Source organism: Eretmochelys imbricata, chromosome 2, assembly GCF_965152235.1.
Source record: "Eretmochelys imbricata isolate rEreImb1 chromosome 2, rEreImb1.hap1, whole genome shotgun sequence".
Lineage (NCBI taxonomy): Eukaryota > Metazoa > Chordata > Testudines > Cheloniidae > Eretmochelys > Eretmochelys imbricata.
In genome coordinates, this window is record NC_135573.1 from 109,462,109 (window position 1) to 109,485,938 (window position 23,830).

The 23,830-nt window shown below is 39.9% G+C and overlaps 1 protein-coding gene across 5 annotated transcripts in view; it reads left to right on the forward strand.

Annotated features, from left to right (window-relative positions):
- Positions 1-213: 213 nt before the first annotated feature.
- KIF13A (kinesin family member 13A) overlaps positions 214-23,830 on the forward strand; it is a 196,911-nt gene continuing 173,294 nt past the window's right edge. For all 5 annotated transcript variants that reach the window (XM_077810585.1, XM_077810588.1, XM_077810587.1 and 2 more), the window contains exons 1-2: positions 214-645; positions 1,305-1,398. In XM_077810585.1, coding sequence (XP_077666711.1) covers positions 591-645; positions 1,305-1,398 — 149 coding nt within the window. In that variant the 5' untranslated portion in view covers positions 214-590. The remainder of the gene's footprint in view (positions 646-1,304; positions 1,399-23,830) is intronic.

Here is a 23,830-nt window from a genome sequence, read left to right on the forward strand (position 1 = left end):
TGCGAGGGCGCTGTTCCCTCTGCGCATGCGCTGAGGGGGTCCGCGCGGGGGGGGTACCGCAAAGCACTCGGGGCGCGAAGGATATACGCATACCTAGGCGGCGGGGTTACCCTGGGACACTCCTTTCCACTCCCCCTGCCTCGAAGACACTCGGCTGTTTCCGTGTCTTTCCGGAACAACCTCTTCCCCTCCTCCCCCCTCCCCCGCGTTAACCCGCCCGTCTCCTAGGCGGCTGCGGTCTGTTCGGCGAGGCAGCCGCTGGCCGTTGTGGGCGGAAGATGGCGGTCGGGACGGGCAGGCGGCAGCCGCAGCAGCAGCAGCGGCGGCGCAGAGGAGCGGAGCGGCGGGAGCTGTTATGCAAACGAGGCTAGAGGCGGACAGACGCGGAGTCAGACAGGCAGAGGCCGCCCGGGGCTGCTCGGCCGCCGCTCCCCTTCCCCCCCCTCCGCCCCGCACTGGCGATGGACCTTGGGGCTGCGCCTCGCCGCGGGCAGCGCGGGGCTGGCAGCGACCCGTCCCTGTGAGCGGCCCCCGGGCAGCAGCGGCGGCGGCGGCGGCAGCGCGGAGGGAGCTGGGCGCCGCCGGGGAAGATGTCGGAGATCAAGGTGAAGGTGGCCGTCAGGGTCCGGCCCATGAACCGCAGAGGTAAACCGAGCCGCCGGCTGCCCGCGGGGAGCGCCCGCCGGCCCCCCCCGGCTGGGCACCCCCACCGCTGCTTCTCCCCACCGTGGCTGAGCGGGCGCACCCCCGCCCCAGCGCCCGAAGCCGGGTGCGGGTGGGGGTCGGGGGGGTGTCGTCAGCGCTCACGGACCCCACAACAATCAATGAGCAAAAGGTCACCCTTCAGGGGTGCGGCTGAAGCGTCCCTTGTCACAGCCGCTGCTCCCGCGGGGGCGGACCCTGCTTTTTCAGACCACTTTGAGCACTCTCCTATCTCTTCCCCCCCCGCCCCCCCCCGGGTGCACACACCTTCCCTCAGCTGGTGGAGGTCCAGGGTGAGCCTGCGACTCCCCCATCTTCTCCGCAGGGCTGCCTGGAGAACCTCCTCCTAAGGAGGGCAGTTCTCCAAACAGCCCTGGGGATTAGCTAGGGGAGCTTCAGGCTCTGGGGAGAAATACCAAACTCTCCTCCCCCCACACACATACCCCAGTAGTAGTGTGGGGGTAAGGGTTGTTCGGCAAGTAGCTCTGGGGAGACGTTGGGGGAAGCCCAGTTTGGCGGGATGGAGAGGGGTGCACGTGGGTCCCTTCTGTGCACGAGGGGCTATTCTGATAGGTAAAGCCGTCTGGCATGTTCTCTTCTAGAGTTGGAGTTGAACAGCAAATGTATTGTGGAGATGCAAGGGAATCAGACTGTGCTGCACCCTCCCCCTTCAAACATCAAACAGGGAGATAACAGGTACAAATAAAATATCCCTATCCTGAAATCCCTGCCCCACCCTGTCTACTTTGGATTAAGCATGGGCTCAAACAATGAGTTGTTTGTGTGCTTTTTTTAAGAGACAAGCAGCGTCTTAATGTTGCCTCCGCTACTTTTGGAAGCTCTTTAAAAAAAAGTCCAGTAGCCTGATTCTCCTTTCACTTGCAGCTGTGTAAGATGCCAATAACATCAATGAAGTTGTATCAGTGGGAGATCAGAATCAGACCCCAAGTTTCTCTATCCACACCCTGTTAGAGGATTTAGGGGTAATAGCATTACTCTTTTAGAGGCAAAAGATCATTAGTAGTTTCATATATGTTTAAAGATTTATGCTTTCATCAACTGTTAGATGAGATTGATTAGTGGTGGGATGCAAGAAACTGAAAAGTCCATAATATTTTTGGCAGTTTCATTAAGGAGATTCTGTTCATGAGTTGCTGTAACCTTCAGTTTTGATTTGTGGGAACAAAAGTTGTGTCCTGGATTTTAGATGTTGGGGGAGGGATTTTTCAGGGCTGTATTTACCAGATTGCAACATATTTGCATTTGAAAAGTTGTGACTGCTGGATCCCTTATTAATTCTGTGGTGTTCTGTGAAGCAGTGTAAGAGAGTGCACTAAAATAATTTGGAAATCTGGCACTTACTTGTGAAGTCCCTGTAAAGAATACTTTTGGAAATCATCCAAAATACCAATGCACCAGATTGTAAAAATAGAGCAGAGCAGGAAAAGATCTGCCCCCCCCACCCCATTTAGGGTGGGGGCATGAGGAGGAGAGCATTGTGTACTGATCTGTTCAGTTACCTGTTAAATGATCTCTGTACTTGGTGCTCTGAATATATTTTTTGCTTAAGAGCAGAACGTTAAGCAAATAATCAGTTGTGGCCATTTTCCCATAAGACTGCTTGCACATCTCATAGGCATGGCTTTGTGAAGAAATAGAACTCACTGCATATGTCCATCTGAATTATTTGAGTTGGTGCTTTTTTGGTAGACATTTTACACTTTCATGATGCTTTATATCTTAAAAATTCTGATACTTCGTATGAGGGTCCACTTACACTAATCCAACTGCAGAATTGGGATGTAATAAATTTTGTGTTCAAGTTTAGCTTTATGCCATTAATCCTTTTGATAACAGCGTAAGGAAGGCCCATCTTGTGGTTTACGCAGTGTTTTGGAACTGGGAAGATATGGGTTCATTTCCTGGTTCTTTGCCAGACTTTCTGTGCAACCTTGGCAGAGTCATGTAATCTCTCTGTGCCTTGGTTCCCATCTGTAAAATGGGAATAATAAATGTTGTCTTGGTCTCTTATTTACTTATTTACTGTTTCTTACTATGTGTGCGTATAGTGCCTAGCACAGTGAAACCCTGATCTTGATTGGAGCCAATGTTCTAAAATGTGTAGGCTTGAAGGAACTTTGGTACTGTAAATTTATTCTCCATACGTATTTCATGATTTTGTACAAAACTAAAGGAAGAAATAAACTGAATATAGTTCTGAAAAAAAGGAAACAAATGTACAAATATACCAGAGTAGAATCAAGGTTTTAGAAATAAATGTTCAAATAAATAAAAAGTCTACAGTAAAAAAAAAAAAACTGAAAAAACTGTTTCTAAATTACTGGTAATCAACTTAAGGTGGGAATGTTACCCTCTTTGTGAAAATTGTTGCAGATATTTGGGAAGAAGTTACAATGCTACTGTAATATAAGACCACATGTGGTTTGTCTGTATGGGTTTTTTTTCTTGCTTTATCGTCTGTTATGTATAGAAATATCTATCCCTTTTTGACCTTGCTTGAATTAGGACCCAATTCTGTCTTGATAACCACATGTGCAGACCCTTGCAGCAGCATGGAATCCCACTGGCATAAATAGGCCAACAAACATGTTTCTTCAACAAACATGGATCTGCCCACCTGTAGCTCAGTGCAGCTTTGGGGTCTTAGTTTATTGTTAATATTTAATTTAGTAGTTTTCTTTGCAAAACTGTATCTGATTTAGTGCATTGGAAATATCCCTGAAGTGTGTAATGTGCAATGGACTGTGATCAGTTAATATTGATCATTTTTGTTTTGGTCTAAATAAAATTGTAATTCATTGTCTTCCAAATCTGGAATTTATGTATAGCTTTTTCCTGAAGCTTGTTGGATCCTCCTGATGTTTAGCAGAACCACTTAAAATCCGTTAATTTAATATTAAATTATTGGATCATATGTTTTTTTCCCCTCATCTGAATAGTCAATACTGTTGGTACTGGAGGAATTCTTTATATTTTTATGCATTTCCAAAGATATTGTCGATATTAATTTAATCTGAATCATTGCAACAGTGCTGCTTGTATTTGGATTAATTTCATAGCAGAGATAAAGGCACCAAATGGGATTGGGTTTTCTTTGTGTAGCTTGGTTTCATATTTCTGTTACACTATTGCTATAAAGAAAGATCTATTTCCGAATTAGAATTTCACTCGTTGGATTACTGGTTGATCATTTTACCATTACTCTTGTTTGTAGTTGCATATTAAAGATGAAAAGCTAAATGTCTTACCAAAGTTAACTTTTATGTGGAACGCCTGGGGCACTGGGTGGGGCCTAATTTTGTCGTGTTTGCTGGATAGTTCGTTGTGGTGTATGTATTCCCTTTGAGTTCAGTAGGACTACTTTTTACTCATTGTGAGTAAGCACAGCTCAACTGGGCCTGAAGTGTGTGTAATCATTTTCTTTTAATCAGAGTTGTCCATACTTGTGAGAGAAGAGGAGGGGAGAGGCAGTTGAGATAATGTAGGAAATAGTGTTTTAAAAATTTATATTGTTGTGCTGTCATTTAAGCTGGCAAATGTAATATTGGAAAAAATGCTTTATAGTTAAATGAAAGTAAAAGTTTATACTGTGATTCATAATAAGAGCAAGTGGCTTCTACTAAAGGAAGCAGGCAGGCTTGGCTTCCATAATTGCTTTTTCTTAATGGAATTAAGGCCAAGAAATCAGTGATGGCAAAATAGGTTTCAGGACCTCCTAGAGCTGAAGTTTAAAATGCACAGAACAGATTGTGTAAAACAAAATGATCAGACAGAACTTTCGTACACATTTATAATTAAACATGCTGGTACTCATTTCTAGAAGATTAGCTTTTGGGAAACAGTTCTCAGGTGATGAACAGTGGAGCTGTACAAACTTGTCTGTTTCATAAGGGTGGTTGGTTTTATTTTGGAATTATATCTAACGAATATGTCAGAGTTTTTTTAATTTTGTAAACTTTAGGCTTAATCTTCACAAGGGTAGGATTTTTGTGGTTTACACAGGTGAGTAAATATTTTCCCCATTTTACAGGTGAGGATAACAAGGCAGTAGTTGTGACTTGCCTAAGATCACAGTGAGACAGCGGCAGAGTAGTGGGGTAGATCCAACATTTCCTGACTCCAGGTCCCTTGCTCTAACCACCAAGTCACATTGCCTTTTAAAAAATTTAGTCACAAAAGACACCTCAGTCTAAATTACTTAATTTAGAGAACTGTCCAAAGCAGGCTAGCCTACCTGCCCCCACAAACATATGATTTTCTAATTTTGTATTCAGCAAGGACATCAAAACCTAGAAGAAGTTAACCAACTGCATTTTAGTCTCATTGAGCTAGGGAGAGCTTATTTGGTTCAGTTTTTGACTCGCATCAGGAAGTGAATGTAAAAAGGAACCATTTAACAGGCATCAGTTGCACTCCCTTCAATGTTGGGAAGAACATTGGAATTGGGATCTTTTAGCAGGAAGATCAGGCCTAAGTGTAATTAGTAATAGCTGTAATTGTTTCTTTCTCTTTAACTGATAGCCATACTTTTTTGTGGATGGAGAACAAATCAGGAATACCTTTTGTCTTTCCTCTATGCACAGGCAAGATTACTTGTCCATCTTCAGTTGGAGGAAGGAAATCAGATTCCCTACTAAACTCTTCTCTCTGTATTACTAACAATATGAAACACTGTACCGAGTGATCAGAGACAATTAGGAAATGGAATAAACGTTTCTGAACATGTTGAAAACATTTTGTTTCTGGGTATTTTTGATGAAATTTTTGTCTTGCCTCTGAAATTTTCCAACTCATTTTGGGAGTATTATAAGCTACTGCTTTGCATTTAGAACTGCTATCCCATTGTAAAGTAATGTAAAATGAACTTTCCTGGAGTTTCCTTTGCATTTGTGCTAGGGTTCTGCTTGCTAATTGGAATAGACTCATCCCTCCCTCCCCATCACTGCCAATTTATTTTCTAAAGAACATGAATTTCGAAAAGCAAATCCTGTTTTGATTTCCCTAATGACTCTAGTACACACATTAATCCTCTGTCCTCTTTTTTTTTTTTATTTACTAAATTATCTGCATCTTGACTAAAATAAGTGAGGAACTAGGGAACCTGCAGAACTGAAATATTCCTATATAACTGCAGAATCTAGGACTGAAACCAGGGAGATTTGTTGGGAAATTTATTACATTAAAGCATATTCTTGTGCAAATTTATCTTTATTCAAATACTTTCTTTCCAACTTAAGTAAAAGGTTATTAGCATGTGAAACTGAACTTAAATATACTATTTAGATTAGAAAGTGTCCTGGAATTCTTTTTACAGACATCTTAACCTTTTCTGCATGCATTTTGTAAGGTTTCTTATGAATAAACCATCTGCTCTGCCTACTCCCTTGACCTCTTTGTGTTACTTACCAGTTTTTATCAATGGTTAAATCCTGAAAGCATTACTTGAGCAAAACTTTTATTGTAATTGTAGATTGATAAGAGCTATAGAATAATACTGGGTGGTATTTTGTAATGTTTCCTGGCTCCTCTTTAGGAGTTTTGTAGGCCTCTTTGCTTTTTTTAAATGACTGCTTATTACCTTCGAGTCACTAATTTCCTAGCTAGTTAATATTTAAAAACCAATTATTCCATACATTTCTTTCCTAAACAATAATTCTGCTTTTCTTTCTGCTCCTTCCTGTTTCCAGAGGAGGGGGAGATCATGAATCTGTATAAACTTCAGTGGTTGTAGTTTGTTTTGATTTACCACTATTTGGAGCATCAGAGGAGACTGGGAGGAGAAGGTCACTGCTCTGGGGAGTTTGTGTGTGTTGTAACAGTCACTGCTTTAAACTGAAACTTGTCAGAAAGGAGTGTCAAGTGAAATGAGACAGCTGCTAACTCTCCACATGTCTGAAGGAATTATCAACCAGATAGAGGCGTGGATGCATGTGCTCTAAATAATCACCTGCCTGAGGTAGTGTATAGAATAACAGTGACCACTGCCTTTTGTCTATAGGAAATTGTAAAAGTAATCTGACTTTGATCTCTCGTAAATTAGTTTTCCTGTTATGCCTCAGTGTTCAGGTTGTGAACTACTAGCTTTGAATCCTCTTCCAAGAAGAGGTGCAGTCGCTTTATGGAATATATATATATGAGGTGGGAAATTGCATTTCAGAACTGTTTCAGCGGCATTTCACTTAGTTTCCTACCTGAATCATGACTAGATCCTGTTCCAGAAGACTGCTGTTGTCAAATTACACATCATTAAAAATCCTAGAGTTCAGGTTATGGCTATGTGGCAGTGCTGTTTCTGAGGTGGCCTGAAGCAGGGTGAATGGGGAAAACTATTGTTCTTTTAATAAGTTTAAAATCCAGACAGCTAGAAGTACCTTGTGCTTGGGTCTATAAATGGCACTGCTGGAGGAAGCTCATGTTAGAGGCTCTTGGAATTATAAGCAAACTTTTCTGAATAGAAGAAATAGTTTGGCTGCATATCGGAACAAGAACAGAAAAGAAGCATTTGAGGGGAAAAAGGATAACCGGTCTTGGTGTTGTCTTGAATGGTTGTTCCCAGTTTTCCAGCCTTCCTTTATATGACCATTGGTGGAAAATTTATAAAGTGAGAGGTCAAAAAAGATGAACGAGTCAAAAGTTTCTCTTGTAGATCTATCATAAAATGTTAGGAACACCCCAGACAATGAAATTTTGAAGTAGTTTGTTAAAGAGATTAGCAACCCTGTAGACATACTTAAATCCTGTGGTTGGTCTGAATGATTATTTTTACACCAGCTGATTATTTTAGCCATATAAATGTTTGTTTTGAGATTAGGATTACTGCTAAATTTTCCTGCTTTAAGAAATGAAATACATATTTTTAAAAGACCTGTAATTTAAAAACAGAGTAATTTTTTTCTTTCCTAGGTAAAAGTTGATAAGTGGAGGTAGCCTCATTGGTTGCCCTGTCAGTGAGCCTCGCATTTTATGCTTAAAGGTGAGCGAGTAGCTCAAGCTCTCTGTTTATTTGTCCCCTGCCTCTCTGAGCCTGTTAATGGAAGTAATTAGTGCCAGTAATACTGAATAACTAATCACTGCAGGAATGCTGTACAGGCACTATAAAATAACTGAATATTTTTTCTGATCATGCGATTCCTTGTCCTTTGTATGTGGGTGTGTATTACAGGCTTCAGAATATGATGTCTCTATAGCAAATACAGAACTACAGTATAGTGAAAGACACAATTGTACGCATTCATTAAGTGTGTGAAAGATTAAAGCCAGGGCTGCCGCCATGCAACAATCTGTGCCCTCGTTGGTCAGCTGGGAGTGAACTTGGGACCTCCAGGACAAAAGCACAGGCCTATACCATGTTAACTAAAGGAGTAACTCCATTAGCTGATAGCAGCAGTAATATCTCTTACCCTCTACATAGATTTCAGAGTAACAGCCGTGTTGGTCTGTATTCGCAAAAAGAAAAGAAGTACTTGTGGCATCTTAGAGACTAACCAATTTATTTGAGCATAAGCTTTTGTGAGCTACAGCTCACTTCATTGCATCTGATGAAGTGAGCTGTAACTCACGAAAGCTTATGCTCAAATAAATTGGTTAGTCTCTAAGGTGCCACAAGTACTCCTTTTCTTTTTGCCTCTACATAGAGGGAGTAATCAGTAGAAGTAAATAAGATTCACTTAGCCAGTATTAGACATCATACTGTCAGAAGAAGCTTGTCCTGAGAGCCTGAGGTCTACAAACCTTCAAATCCGCTTACAACTTTAGGGACCCCTCCATCGATTGTTGGTGGGTATTGAATTGGGAACTCTTACTGCCAAAAGCACAGGCCTTTACCACTTAATGACTCGAGGAATTAATGAGTTAAGGAGAGAGATGGTGCTAACAAACAGCTTGACTATTGAGCATACAGTAACTGATCAGCGCAAAGGAGTGAGAGAAGCCTGTGCTGGAGAACTATTAGTGGGACTTCTTACACAAGCAGACATATTCTGTATTTCCAGTGCTCGAGAGGGTGCTCCTTTATTCCAGTTTCATTTGGAAGGCAAATGAACCCCCTTCCAATACTGTAGGCCTGGTTCAACTTCGCTAATTCACCTCTCAGTAATTTTGACTCTTGCTATTCTGGTAGGTTTTTTTTTTTTTTCCATTTAAAACTTGAATATTAAAAATGTAAATATATCTTGATGGAACTTCCTGTTAATTTGATGATAAACATATTATGAGCCAATAAATTCACTTGTAATCAGCCTTAGACTTTTTTCAGCCCGTAATACGGAATGGGACACACCCTCAAATAATGATATATCGATGGCTTGTGAGGTATACTAGGAGTTAATCTGAAGCTACTGGCTTCACATAGTCACTAACAACTTTTCATCACTATTAAGCTGACTTGGATTTGAACTAATGATCTAGAGATATGGCATTTATACAGTACTAGTTGAGTTGTAATAGGACAAAGATTAATTCCTAACTTCTTTTGAGTGAAGGTAAATCAAACCTTGAAAGTTATTTAAATGGAGTTCTTTTCATTCAGCAATAGTACTGAGCACTTTCTCTTAAAGACTTCTCAAAGCACTTTATAAACATTAATTAATTAAGCCAGTTGCTTTGGCTGGAATTTTATCTATGTGCACATGTATTCAGAAAAACATTTTTTGAAAATATATTGAATATGCATAATTTCTTTTAATGTAGCGCCTTTCAAAGTAAACATTTACAGCACATAAATGATAGTATATGAACAGTTGCTTTAAAAATCTGTTGCTGTAGGTTGAGTATTTTAATATAATGTATACAAAAATACAACCTTCTTTGTGTGTGTCTGTATGCGCACACACAGATATAGGTTCTGTGTGTGTGTGTGTGTGTGTGTGTGTATGTATATATATATATGTATGCGCGAACATATATAAAAATAAAAAACATGGGTGAACATAGTTTATTGCACAGGTAAGAAACTCCTCTAGAAACTTTAGTTCAAGTAGAATGAAGTAATTACACACTATCGTTTTTTTGGGTGCTTAAGTTTTCTTTTGGTGTCAATAGTTTTTTTTTTTTTTTTGTTCTGATACATAAACACAAACTTGGATTAAGTGATATTCAAAAGCATCCACTAAAATCAGACACTTTCCCCTCTCCAACTTCTTCATAATTCTGAATAGATTCCTGACATATTTGACATCTGTTTTATCTGCATGTAGATATGTAAACTAATCTATTTTGCTTAGTATTATGCTGATGAATTGCTGCTGCGTGTCACATCTTTGAATGAGTAGATAAAGCTTGTGGTTTCATGGATTATCTTTCTGTAGTAATTTAAGAGCAGTGTTTTGCTTTCCATTTTTCCTTCTATTTTTGGAGTCAAAGTGAAATCCTGCACAACATGGTTGATACCCACTTCCTAAAATGAAGCTTATCTTTCAAAATTACTGGGGGGAGGAAATAGCTCACTAGTTCTTAACCTGTGAAGTAAACATTGTTAGACTTAATGTGCATTGACTTGTATCAGATAAATACTCAGTGATAATTTTTGAAATATTCTTTTTTAATTTAGATTTATTTTGGAGAGATTTAGTTGCCTGCAATTAAAAGTGCAACTTTTATGTGGAAATATACTATTTGATTTATTTTACTTCATTTTTCTAAAACACAGTACTTTAATTGATTAATCTTTGTTTTCCCTATGTTTTGCACTCTTTGAGCCCAAATCTTTTGGATTCTGAGCTTTTCATGAACTGTGTTGGTATGCATTGCTATACTCCCTATTGTGCACATGACTGTAAATGAAAAATTATTTCCCCCAAGATTACATGGCAATATAGCTATGTACTAGTATCACTTTGCCTGAATACTAATCCTTTAAAATGATATCCAGTTGTTAATTGAAGACCTAAATTTTTGTTTTTAAATAATAAAATACTCAATTAAAAGAGACTTGGACAAATACCAGAAACATTTACTTTCCAAAACCTGACAAAATTCAATTAATGAATTCACTGAATAGCATATTTTTACAGCCAGAGGAACTAAGTGTGACCTTCTGCAAAACACAGATCATAGTTTTACCCACGAAATTAGCTAGCACTATGTTTTACATTTCGTAAACTGTTCTACTGTGAGGATAAAATGTGACTTCATACCATCTCTTGGACCTTCCTTTGCTGGAAAGCCTTTTTTGTTTAAGATGATAAACTGTATTTGAGAATAGAAGGTATGGTAGCTACACGTTGCGATGTTCCTTTATAAAAGGTGATTTCATGAGTGTTCTCTCTCCTTTTAAAAAGTTGTGTAATATGGCTTAATTGGCCTTTAAGCATTTCATTGTTGTGAGTAAAGATTTCAGCTTCCTCTTGACAGTTTAGCTTTTAGATAACTGCCTTAATTTATACATTAAGTGAGTTAGTGTAATTATGAAGATAGAAAAGTTCTTTTAGACTATAGAGTCTATCACCTTTCCTAAATTCTCTGCAAGTGCAGTTCCTTCATGGGAGTATAGGAGTGTATTAAACTTATACAACATTTGATCTTGGCCACCATGAGGAATGTAATTGTTAATTTTCAAAGTTTATGCCAAACAGTCTCTGCCAAAGCTGTCAGTTTTTTGCAAGTGCAAGTTAGGCTTTGTCTACACTGGCAAGTGAAAGGCAAAACTTCCGTCCTTCAGAGGTGTTTAAAAAAAAAAAACAAAGACGCACAGGAAGACAAAAGTTTTGCCGACAACAAGCGCTGATGTGAAAAGCTCTTTGTTGGCAGGAGCGCTCTCCTGCTGGCAAAGAGCTACACCGCATGTCTTTTAGCGGCACTGCTGTAGTGGCACAGTCGTGTTGCTAAAAGCTGCATAGTGTGGACACAGCTTCAGTCTTACCAAAAGCACTTTAAACTGACCTGTTATGTCCCCTCAAGAAGATAGATGCCTTAAAGTTTTCATAGGGTTTTACAATTTTGAGAACTGAGTTTTTACACTTAAACTCTAACAGATCAGTATTTTCAACCATGCCCTATTTCCTCTGAGTTAATTGAGGCCCCACAAGTGACTGTTGCTTCCCTGCTCACTTTTGCTCAAAAATGGAATGTAAACGTAAGACCTGTCTGCAGAATAGAATTTGAAATAGGATGTTGTCCTAGAGCATAACTTATGTTGCCAGTTGCTTCTGATTTCCTCGCTTACCTTGCACAAATGCTCCCAAGTAAACTATATTCCTACCATCTATTTGGCTCCTTCTGTTAAGAAAAATGACTTTGAATACAAATTTTAGGAATTTTTTGTTACCTCTTATTTTTAAATTCTTATCTATTTAGGTTTTAAATTTAAAGGAATGCTGTTGTACTTTCGTTCCAAATATTAATGTTTGTGTGAATATTTTTTAAAAACCTAATAACAAATGTATTTTTGAACTTGAATGGAAAATTTGTTTTGGATTTAAATGTAACCTTACTGTTGTTGCTACCCAAACATTGCAACATTGGGTTAACTGGAAGAAACAGTGGAACTGCATATAAATGAGTTGATACACCTCCTCTATTTTTCATTGTCCAAACTGAGTGAAATGCAAAAAGTTAAAAGCACAATCAGTAAAAAGTAAATTGGACACAAGTCTGTCTATGAAGAACCCCTTACAGGACTGAGAGCACTATTTCTATTTTCTAAATTGTTAGTGCTAGCATTTTTCTTGAAATCACCATGATCAACACAGGTTGTTCTTGGTTTAATAGTAATTTTAAGTGAATAATAACACTTAATGATGCATGTGTTATACATATTTTATATCCCATTGCAAAGTTGTTGTTTTGGAATATTAATTTCCTATTAAGACAACTTACTTTTAGGGATCATGATATGTCTTTGCTTCTGAAAGTTTTAAAAAATTAAACTAAATGTAAACCAAGCATGTTCAAATAACTCATATAGAATTATAAAAGAAACTGACCAATGAAAATAGGTGCTGAGATGTAGTGATATCCTCTATTTAATGTGGCTGACAGTATCTGACAATAGGAGTTTTCTTTTCAGGGTGATTTAAAAATAAAAATGTGGCTCATAATAGTTACATGGTGAACTACCTAAATATAGCCTTATTTCTGTTATTTGAAGAATATTTATAGGGCACTCTTGCAGTTTTTAAAAATCAAATCAGATCAAATCAATTAATGTGATTTATTTCTATGCTTGTGGCCTGGTTTCTTTTGTGGAAATGTTGCCTAAAGGATATATGTTTGATTGTAATAATGGCCTGTATAACAGCCTCTCTAATTCTGCATCATCTGATGGTATTTTCTATGGCAAGTATGATGATTCTGTGCCAAATTGTTATGTAGTTTGTGGCGTTTCATGATGTTGACTACATTCTGCATTACTTCTATACCCCAAACTCTTGTTTTCTTCGTACAGAGCCTTGTGTATGCGAGAAATACAGGATTAGTTCCACTGCATGGCTACACATAAGTGCGGCCTGAAAAATGCTAGAGATTTTGAAAATATCTTCTCTTTGTTTACTTGTGTGTTCCCCAAACCATAGCCATTTAACATCAAGTACATCACCTAATTGCTTTAACATCAACGGAATGTTTGCACTTTGTCTCACCCGTTTTATTTAATTTCCTTCAAAGGAGGTGGATGGCTCTGGCATCCAAAAATGTGCCTGCTTCTGTTTTAAGTAACAATGGATTTTAATTTCAGATTAATCTTGTTAACTGAAAAGTTTCTAAACTGCTTGTCTTCCATTGGAAGTTGGGAGGATACACATTTATTTTAAAGACTGAAACACACTGTTTAACTTTTGCCCTTCTCCTGGTCTTGTCCTTTTTTAGCCCCCCTTTTACACACAGCTTTCTTCCTTCTGACCCTTTGCCACACTCTTCCTTGTGCTTTTGAAGATGCTATTTAACACCTATTATGAAATCTCCAAAAATGTCAGTTTGGGAACGTTAAGGGAAGAGATTAAGTACTGCTGGCAATTCTTAGTGCTCTTTCTTTGTGGATTGTAAATTGATAACCTGGAAGCTTTTGATTTAAAGTAGTCTCTAGTGCAGTCAGTGTAACAGGCATGTGCCTGTTGCCTTAGCCAAGTTGTTCTGTCATGCTAGTAACTCACCTGAAACCACTTTCTGACTCTTTCTTTCCTATCCTCAACTTTGCACACTAACTGAAAATTTCTCTACTGCTGGGAAGCTGGTCACGGCTGTCAACCATATATCATTGTAAGATGAACCTTTCAGTGGTTGGCTAGCCTATTGTTTGTTTTGTCTTCTATTGAAGATAAAAGTATAACTTTGTTTTCAAATGCCATTGCATACATGTGTAAAATAACATTATATGAGAGTGTCAGCTTTTGAAGAGAGAAAACTATAAGCTGATTTTAAAAAAGTGATGAGAATATCTAGGTAGGATTTCAAAAATCCTCCTCTTTCCACACATGTAGGGTGTGGTTGCTTGTGCCATTGTGGAAAGATCAAAACAGTGACTTTCTTCATGTCTTTAGAATTACTGAAAATTATGAACTCTGAATAGAAGGGTCCGTGTAGATTGAGAGATCTTTTGAGTGAAGGGTTGGTTACTGACTACATTGCTGACTGCTTTTTGTTCATGTTTAAAATGTTACCTTCATTTTAAAAAAAAATGAAATGTTAAGCTCTACAGCATGTCAATTATTTTAAATCAAGCTCTGGAGTAATTCAGTGTTCTCTACTTGCCACTGTTTTAAAAATGCATTTAATTTAGTCATTTTCCCCCAGTTTTTTTATATAACATTCCACATTTGTCACAATACATAGCAAGTAAATCAAAATGTGCTCTAGCAAATAAATAAATAGAGATATTTTGAAAACACATACACTAAAGTGCTTGACTGGCTTGTAAAAGTATGTCAAACTTCTGCTTCTGAGTGAAAGCATTATAGAATTTAGGCCTGATCTCAGGGTGGATTGATTTAAATGAGGGTGATTTAAATCAGCATGTATATCAAGTGGAAAGCCTTGGTTTTAAATAAATGATTTTAATTAACTTTTCCATTTGAACTCCAGTTATTTTCTAAAGAGAGGTGCATTCTCATTGGTTGACATAACCATTCAACATGTTGATTTACAACTAAATAGAGCCTTTACCCTAGATTTGGTACATCTTTATGCTACTTAGGAAGGTACATTTATTGAAACAATTTATATAGTTAATATTCAGATTATTCTTAATTGTACATTTTTAGTACATTAGAAAGTGGTGAATGATATTGCTTATTTACTAGATCGGGGTTCTCAACCTTTTTCTTTCAGAGGCCCCCCCCCATGCTATAAAAACTCCACATCCCACCTGTTTCACAACAACTGTTTTCTACATATAAAAGCTAGGGCTGGCATTAAGGGGTAGCAAGCAGGGCAATTGCCCAGGGCACCCCACGAAGCTAAGTTGATCAGGCTTCTGCTTCAGCCCCAGGTGGTGGGCTCAGGGCCCTGGGCTTCAGCCCTGCACAGCAGGGCTTAGGCTTTCTGCCCTGGGCCCCAGAGAGTCTAAAACTGGTTCTGCTTGGCGGACCCCCTGAAACCTGTTCCTGGGCCCCCGGACCCCTGTTTGAGAACTACTGCATTAGATAAAGGTACTGGGCAGATCAGTGTTTTTCCATGATCTGGAAAGTAAGTTTCCATTGCGGGTAAGGTGACCGGGCCGGGCCACCTGTCACTAATTTAGTGGGACAGTACCAAAATGTACATTTCAAGTCCTGGTCCCAGACTGAATGACTCTGGGACAGCATTTGTCCTGGATTCCCTGTGGCACTGCTTTGTACCTGCCTGAGGCTCTGAAGTGGCGCCAGGCTCTGACTTCGCCATGAGGCCCCGCCCCCTGCTCCTCCTCCTGTCAAAGACCCCGCCTCTGAGGCTTATAGTTAAGGCTGTGAGTCTGTCACGGAAGTCATGCCCAATGGGAGCTTCAGCAGCCGTTGCTTGTGGCGGAAGGAGCAGAGCCCCTGCCTCCGCCGCCGAGGAGATGCAGGGACAACTAATTAGGTAGGAAGACCTGCCAACCCCCCTAGCACCAGCAGGGGTCCCAGACTGTGCGCTGCAGCCTGACACCTCTGCCTCCTCAGCACCAGCAGGGGTCCTGGGCCACCTCCCGCACCACCCGCAATGCCCCTGGACCACTCCTCCCTGCCCAAGTTTTAGTCAAGGTGCGTATTTTTGGGTGAATTTTTGTTTACAGCCCGTGACCTGTCTATGACTTTATTAAAAAAAAAATACCCATGACTAAAATGTAGCCTTACTTATAGTACCTGGTATTCATCATCGTTGTCTGCGATCCCTTGAGGTCGAGGATGATCTGTTTCACAGGTTTTACTTTTTTTGAGTTCTTTGGTGACTGAGGAGTCCATCATTGAGCCCCAGGCTTGTTGGCAGACATTGCAGATGATGATAGAAGTCAGGGTTGGGCCACGATTGCTGCATGACAGTCTATCCTTTCTTTTCCGGTGTTTTTTTTGTGACCACGGCAAGGATATTTTCCTCAAAAGTGGATGTTCCTTCTCTGACAAGTCTTTGCCAGTTATCACTATCCTGGGCTACTGTCTCCCAGTGTGTGGTGTTGATGCTACATCTCTTGATGTTTATCTTGAGGATGTATTTTAAAGCATTTCTTTTGGCTTCCCCATTTCCTTTCTCCTTTGGTGAGTTGGGTGTACAGCAATTGTTTTGGTAAGCGTACATCAGGCTTGCACACACAGTGCCAGCTCCACCTCAGCAAGTGATGGATAATCAGGGCCTTAACGCAGAAGATGTTGGCCTCTGTGAGGACACTGAGATTAATGCGGTGATCCTCTCACTTTGTTGAGGATCGTTCGAAGAAAGTGTAGATGCTTGCATTCCATGTTTTTCAGGTGTTTTCTATAGGTCACCCAAGTCTCACAAGCATAGAGGAGAGTTGGGATTACCTCTGCTTTATAAACAAAGTCGTGTGTGTTCTGGTGTTTTGATTGTTGAGCACCTGGTGAGGGTCTGCCAAAGTCAAGGCTGGCACAGGGGATTCTATACTCAATCTCAACGTCTGTGTCTGCCCTCTGTGAGAGATGGCTGCCAAGATAGGCCAAGTATTCCACATTTTCCGGTTCTCTGTCAATGTCGATCTTCCTTGCTGGGATTCATGACTGACTGGGAGCTGGCTGGTGGAGAACTTTTGTTTTGCCAATGTTCAGAGTTAGCCCTAGGCTTTTGTAAGTTTCAGAGAAGCAATTAAGGGCTGTTTGTAGATCCTCCTTTGAGTGTGCAACTACACCACAATCATCTGCATGCTAGAGTTTGGTTAGTGTTGCCGGTATTACTTTAGTTCTGGCACGGAGACAAGAAAGTTTTTGAAGAGGTTGCCATCAGTCCGATATTGGATTCTAATGTCTTTTGGTAGACTGTCTTGGGTTAACATTTTCATAGCTGCTAAGAAAATGGAGAGAAAAGGGTAGGTATCAGTACACAACCTTGTTTTATGCTGGTTGGGATGACAAAAGGTTCAGAGGTAGAGCCACTGCACAGGATGGAAGCAGTCATCTGGTCATGGAAGAGTCTTACAATGGTGATGGATTTGCTTGGGCAGCCAAACTTTGACATGATTTTCAACAGAGCCTCACAGTTGACAGTCAAAGGCTTTGGTCAGATTGATAAAGGCCATACATAGTTCCTGGTGTTGTACCTGGTATATTCTCCCTGTGAAGGTATTTATACGCCATAATCAAGATACCTTTCAGTTTTCTTTTTGACAAACTGAACAGATTGGTCTCTTTTAGTATAAGGCATTTTCCCCTCATGAATCTTTTCTGCACTCTTCAGTTTTTCAGCGTCATTTTTAAAATGGATCGGTCTCACCTATGCCATACACAGGGGGTAAACTTACCCCTGTAATCCTACTCACTAGGATTTGTTGTTTATGTATTCTGGGATTGCACTGGCCCCTTTTTGTGACAGCATCACACTGGAAGATCTTATTCCGTTGCTAGTCCACTATGACTCCTAAATTTATTGGCTGCAATACAGTCTCCCATTCTGTAGATACAATCTGCCTCCTTTGTTCCTAGCTAAATAACCTTGCATTTGTTCGTACAGAGGATTGAGCGCTTTGGCTGTTAGGCCAAAGTAATTTGACCCATGTTCAACTTCAAAAAATTTAATAGTACATTGATCCTCATGTTGGGATTGATTATATGCAATAAATTATTTAAAATAAACAATGCAATGGGATTTAAGAATATAAAGATACTGATTCAAACTTTTACCGTTAAATTATTACTGCCTTTGAATGTTTGTTGTTCATCTTCATGTACCAGCCCAAAGAAATAAGTTGGAACAAACAAACCCATCAGATGAGGACAGAAAAAAACACCTTGTGATGTCACCCATCCTTTTCCCCTTCATAGGCGCTTGCTAGTTTTCACTCCCAAATGTGTATTCTTTAGAAGATGGAAGATATAACATTTTACTGGTATCCAGAAGTTATCTGTTTAACCATCTTAGGGGATGTTTTAGGCCAGGTTTAATTTCTTTCCCTACTTTATTCTGGATAAATTCTGGATCAAATAAATAGGGTTAGTAATTCAATTGCGTATCAGTAGTTCCCATTAGGAAAGTGGTTCTCAATCGATTTACCATTGTGGGCTGCGTCCAATACTACTAGTATAGCCTTGAGGATGTCACATAGGCCGCAGTTCTGTGGTGACTGGGCCGCAGGTTGAGAACCACTGCATTAGATACTCCCCCTTCAATACATAACATAGGACATTAGCAAAATTTTACAGCGTGGTTGCAAGCTCTGATTTCCTTGTAAATTTTTCTTGATGGCCCCAAAGAAGCACTGATTCTATGGAAAATCCTCATCAAAGAAGTAAAAGGAGGTGACTGAGTGTCAGTGTGTTAGCTGGCAGTTCCATTCATGTTTGGCCTTGTGCATAGGATTCAGACTTGCATATTACACTTGGAATCAGCATCCATGGTCTTCCTACTTGAGTGTGATGGACAAAGCCAAGCAAAGTGGGATTCTGTGCATCTTGTGCAAAAGAGTAGGTGTGGCCAAAGCTAGATCAATATGGGGAAGTATTTCACTTATTTGTGTGAAGTCTGGCTTGGTGCTAGAGCCTCAAGAAGACGCTCTAAAAAGGCTTTTTAGGCTGGATAGTGCAGTCTGAGCTACTCCTGTCATCCTGGCTTTCATGGCAACTTCAGAGGATTGTGAAAAGAAAAAGTACATTCTTTTATTGCTATCCTAGCGGAGTCTGGCTACTGGATTAGTTGTTTGTGCACAAATTTTGCTTTCATAGGTACAGAATGCATCAGTTCCCATTCTAAGAAAAGATGTTTCATGATAATGGCTGCACATATCTTTTTCTAATAGTTTTAAATCTAGAAACTGTATCTTCCTTTCTGAAGGCAGATTCTGGCTTCATTTACTAGCGTGCCCTGTTTATTAAAACCAAAGACTACTTGGAAGAGAATTTAAAGTGCTAAAACTAATGAGAATAGCATGTGTTAGGGTGTGCCATTTGCATGTTTCTCTTTACAGTAGAACAGAGATGTAAAATTAATATTGAGCTGTGTGATTACAATTGGTGTATGTGTTAACAGAATGAAAATCTATAAGCTGTATGTTCTACAGCAGTAACAATCGCTCTTTGAAACATGCAGAATACGGTAGAAAATAAGGGTCAGATGACGTCCGTTTTTATTAAAAGATAAAATCAATATCACTTGTTTTCTGTTAAGTCTTCAAAATTGCTTTAGTTACCCATTCAGTGAAAGCAATGAGTAAAAAATCCAGAAAATTGTGATAAGCTGAATGTTTTCGACTACTCGAGGGACAAATCTTGCAGAGTTCACTTCAGGCTGTGGGATTTTTCTGTTGGCATACAGGTCTGGCTAATGTTGTAGTAATTTAATACTGAGGGAGAGCTTTGGGCAGTTACCCGATAAGGGGAGCTGCTGTCAATAGGCTATGTATAGCTGTTGGCTTCCCCCTCCCTCCCCAATATTACTGTGTATTTTCCAAGAACAAATCCAAAAGGCTCTAAGGTGCCACAAGTACTCCTGTTCTTTTTTTTTTTTTTTAGTAAGAACTCAGTCCTGCAAAGTGCTGAGTGCTTCTTTGAAGGTGCTAATCACTCTCAATTTCCACTGAAGTCATGTCTGACTTTATGGAACTAACTGGCTCCAGAGAGGGCTAGGTCTGACCTTCCCTTCTTTGCTGCAGAGTCTATGAAGTGAGAGGGAGGTGAGAGGGGAAATTTTGTGCACTGTGAATGGTACAGAAAAATCCTGTCCTCTTTGAAAAGAAAAAGCTAAAGAGCAGGCAAAACAAATTTGAGATGGGTGTATACAGTAAAAAGCACTACTCACTGTGAGTATACTCTGCCATTTTTTTTGTTTTCAAGCTTTGACTTACGTTTGGCATTCCTGAGCCTCTTATTGGAGGTGGCCGCTTTTCTGAATAGCTGTCATTTGTGATGCTAACAATACGTGAACTCACTGTAAGAGATTGACCAATTCTGCTACCCTTATTTATATTGAGTACTATTCAGATACAGCTCAGTGGGACTAGTCCTGCATACATCTTTGCAGAGTGGGGCCTACGGTTTTACTGAAAGTGAGCTGGGCTGAGAGAACTGCACTCCGAATTAGTGTACATCTTACTTTAATAATAATAATAATTAATAATATAATAAAATTAATAGTAGGGTGGATACAAATCATTGATATTAAAAAAATTAAAAAATCTAATTTTTAATTTAAATTGGATTTTTTAAAATTTTCCCCTCAAAAAGCATATTTAAAGATAGTTTTAATTAAGATACATTATAGCTCAAAGATATCTCATCCTGGAATAGGGATTATAAATTTTAATTCTATAGTATGAGACCATATATTCATGTAATGTTTAAGAAAAGTTTTGTAAATGAGTTCCAATAGTTCATGGATTAGGGACCCAATTTTATGGGGTTCAAGGGGCTTCTGTATAGATTATTTAGGTTAATCTTTCTCTCAGTGCTCAGTCTAGAAGATACCATCAGAGTTGTTTAGTTTTGCAGTTCTCAAACTGTGGATTTGTGTCTCCAGAGATAACATGCTTGTTAACAGCAAAAATTAAATATATATATATAGAGAGAGAGAGAGGTGAGAAATTTGTGTACACAGAGTCAATCCCTTACCTCTCGCTAAAAATGCAAAGTTTCAAAAAGTTCAATGAACAGAAGATTGTTGGGGGTGGAATAGATCTGGACAAGGAGAAGAAGTCTGGAGACAAATGTGAGAAGGGAGGGACAGACAATAGAAACAAAAGTGAAACTGTTTGAGCAGCATATTCTAGAAGTCTTGAGGTCTTTCTGAGTGTAGACTTCATTGATTTGAGATCTACCATAGCATTCTATGTCAGCAAGTTAAAGAAGTATGGGCTGGATGAATGCACTATAAGGTGGGTAGAAAATTGGCTAGATTGTTGGGCTCAACGGGTAATGATCAATGGCTCCGTGTCTAGTTGGCAGCCAGTATCAAGCGGAGTCCCCCAAGGGTCTGTCCTGGGGCCGGTTTTGTTCAATATCTTCATTAATGATCTGGAGGATGGTGTGGATTGCACCCTCAGCAAGTTTGCGGATGACACTAAACTGGGAGGATTGGTAGATACGCTGGAGGGTAGGGATAGGATACAGAGGGACCTAGACAAATCGGAGGATTGAGCCAAAAGAAATCTGATGAGGTTCAACAAGGACAAGTGCAGAGTCCTGCACTTAGGACGGAAGAATCCAATGCACCGCTACAGACTAGGGACCGAATGGCTAGGCAGCAGTTCTGCAGAAAAGGACCTAGGAGTCACAGTGGACGAGAAGCTGGATATGAGTCAACAGTGTGCCCTTGTTGCCAAGAAGGCCAATGGCATTTTGGGATGTATAAGTAGGAGCATTGCCAGCAGATCGAGGGATGTGATCGTTCCCCTCTATTCGACATTGGTGAGGCCTCATCTGGAGTACTGTGTCCAGTTTTGGGCCCCACACTACAAGAAGGATTTGGAAAAATTGGAGAGAGTCCAGCGGAGGGCAACAAAAATGATTAGGAGACTGGAACACATGACTTACGAGGAGAGGCTGAGGGAACTGGGATTGTTTAGTCTACAGAAGAGAAGAATGAGGGGAGATTTGATAGCTGCTTTCAACTACCTGAAAGGGGGTTCCAAAGAGGATGGATCTAGACTATTCTCAGTGGTAGCGGATGACAGGACAAGGAGTAATGGTCTCAAGTTGCAGTGGGGGAGATTTAGGTTGGATATAAGGAAAATTTTTTCCCTAGGAGGGTGGTGAAACACTAGAATGCGTTACCTAGGGAGGTGGTGGAATCTCCTTCCTTAGAAGTTTTTAAGGTCAGGCTTGACAAAGCCCTGGCTGGGATGATTTAATTGGGGATCGGTCCTGCTTTGAGCAGGGGGTGGGACTAGATGACCTCCTGAGGTCCCTTCCAACCCTGATATTCTATGATTCTCTCACTAGAAGGGAAAACCTATGATGGCAGCAGGCCGTAAAAGAGACCCAGTTTGGGAATATTTTAATGAGGCTCCTCTACCTGTGGGTAAGACGGGCATGCGTGCAAAATGCAAACAGTGCAACAAAGAAATGCAAGGCCTCGTTGCCTGAATGATTGAGAACCCACACTTCATTAACAAGGCTCAGACATTAGGACCAGGATACAGTCCACCCAACAGAACAGATGTCGCAGGCAAATTGCTGGATAAAGTGTATGAAGGAAAAATTGAGCAGTGGGCAAAAGGTCTAGAGGGTGAAATTGTTAACCTGAGCCTTGATGGGTGGAGTAATGTTCACAATGATCCTGTTGTATGTGCTTGTGTGACAACAGAAGAAGGGAATATCTTCCTTACAGAAACAATTGGTACATCAGGAAATGCACATACAGCAGAATACTTACAAGACGTAGCAGTAAAAGCTATAACTGTGGGGGGAAATATTCAAATGTCTAGTACGCAGCTTGGTCACAGACCATGCTGCAAATATATCCAAGATGAGAAGAAATTCAGAAGAGAGTGAAGAGAGTCTCAAGCTAATAACATACGGTTGTTGTGCTCATTTGATGCACTTCCTAGACAAAGACTTCCATGTTCCAGAAATAAAGGTTAATGTTGTTGAAATTGCAAAATACTTCTGTAACAATCATTTTTCAGCAGCTGCTCTGAAAAAAGTGGGAGGAATCAAGCTAACTCTCCCACAAGGCGTGCGATGGAACTCAGTAGTGGACTGTTTTGAGCATGTATCAAGAACTGGCCTAATCTGATGACAGATTGTGAACAAAATTGTGAAAAAATAGATGGCACTGTCACAAAGTTCTCAACATTGGGCTTGAGAGAAATGTGGAACACATGCTGAGTGCCATGGATCCTATTTCTGTAGCCTTGAACAAAATGCAGGGAAATAGCTGTTTTATTGCTGATGCTTTTGAAATTTGGAAGGAACTGAGTGAGATCTTAAAAAGAGAGAGATGCAATGACAGAGTTAAATTACAGGATTAAAAAACTGAATGGAACAAGCACTATCTCCAGCTCATTTTCTTGCAAATATTCTCAATACTCGGTACCAGGTTCAAACCCTAACTGCTGAAGAAGAGGAGCTAGCTATGACATGGACCTCCAGCAGTCATCCCTCCATAATGCCAACTATAATAAACTTCAGAGCTAAGGGTGAAACCATTCAAGAAATATGTTTGCTTATGATTTAAAGAAAGTCACACCAGTGAACTGGTGGAAGTCACTTCAGCACAAGGACAGCAGTAGCTTCTTCTGCCAGTGTAGAAAGAGTATTTTCTTTCTTTGGACTAATTCATTCCACATTGAGAAATCTCTTGGGACCTGAAAAGGCAGGAAAGCTAGCTTGTGTGTTTGTGTGTGTGTGTGTTTTTTTACAGATTATGAACAAACAGGAAAATGAAGGTGAAGACGACTGAGCTAGCTGCAGAAGCCAATATTTTAAGTTTCTCTGGTTGACCTGGCTGACATAATCGATTTAATTTTTTTAATATTTCATTTAACTATTTTAGTTAAAAACAATTTTAACAAAAAACAACCTGATTTTAAAAAAGTTGAATGTTTCACTAAATTCAAAAATTC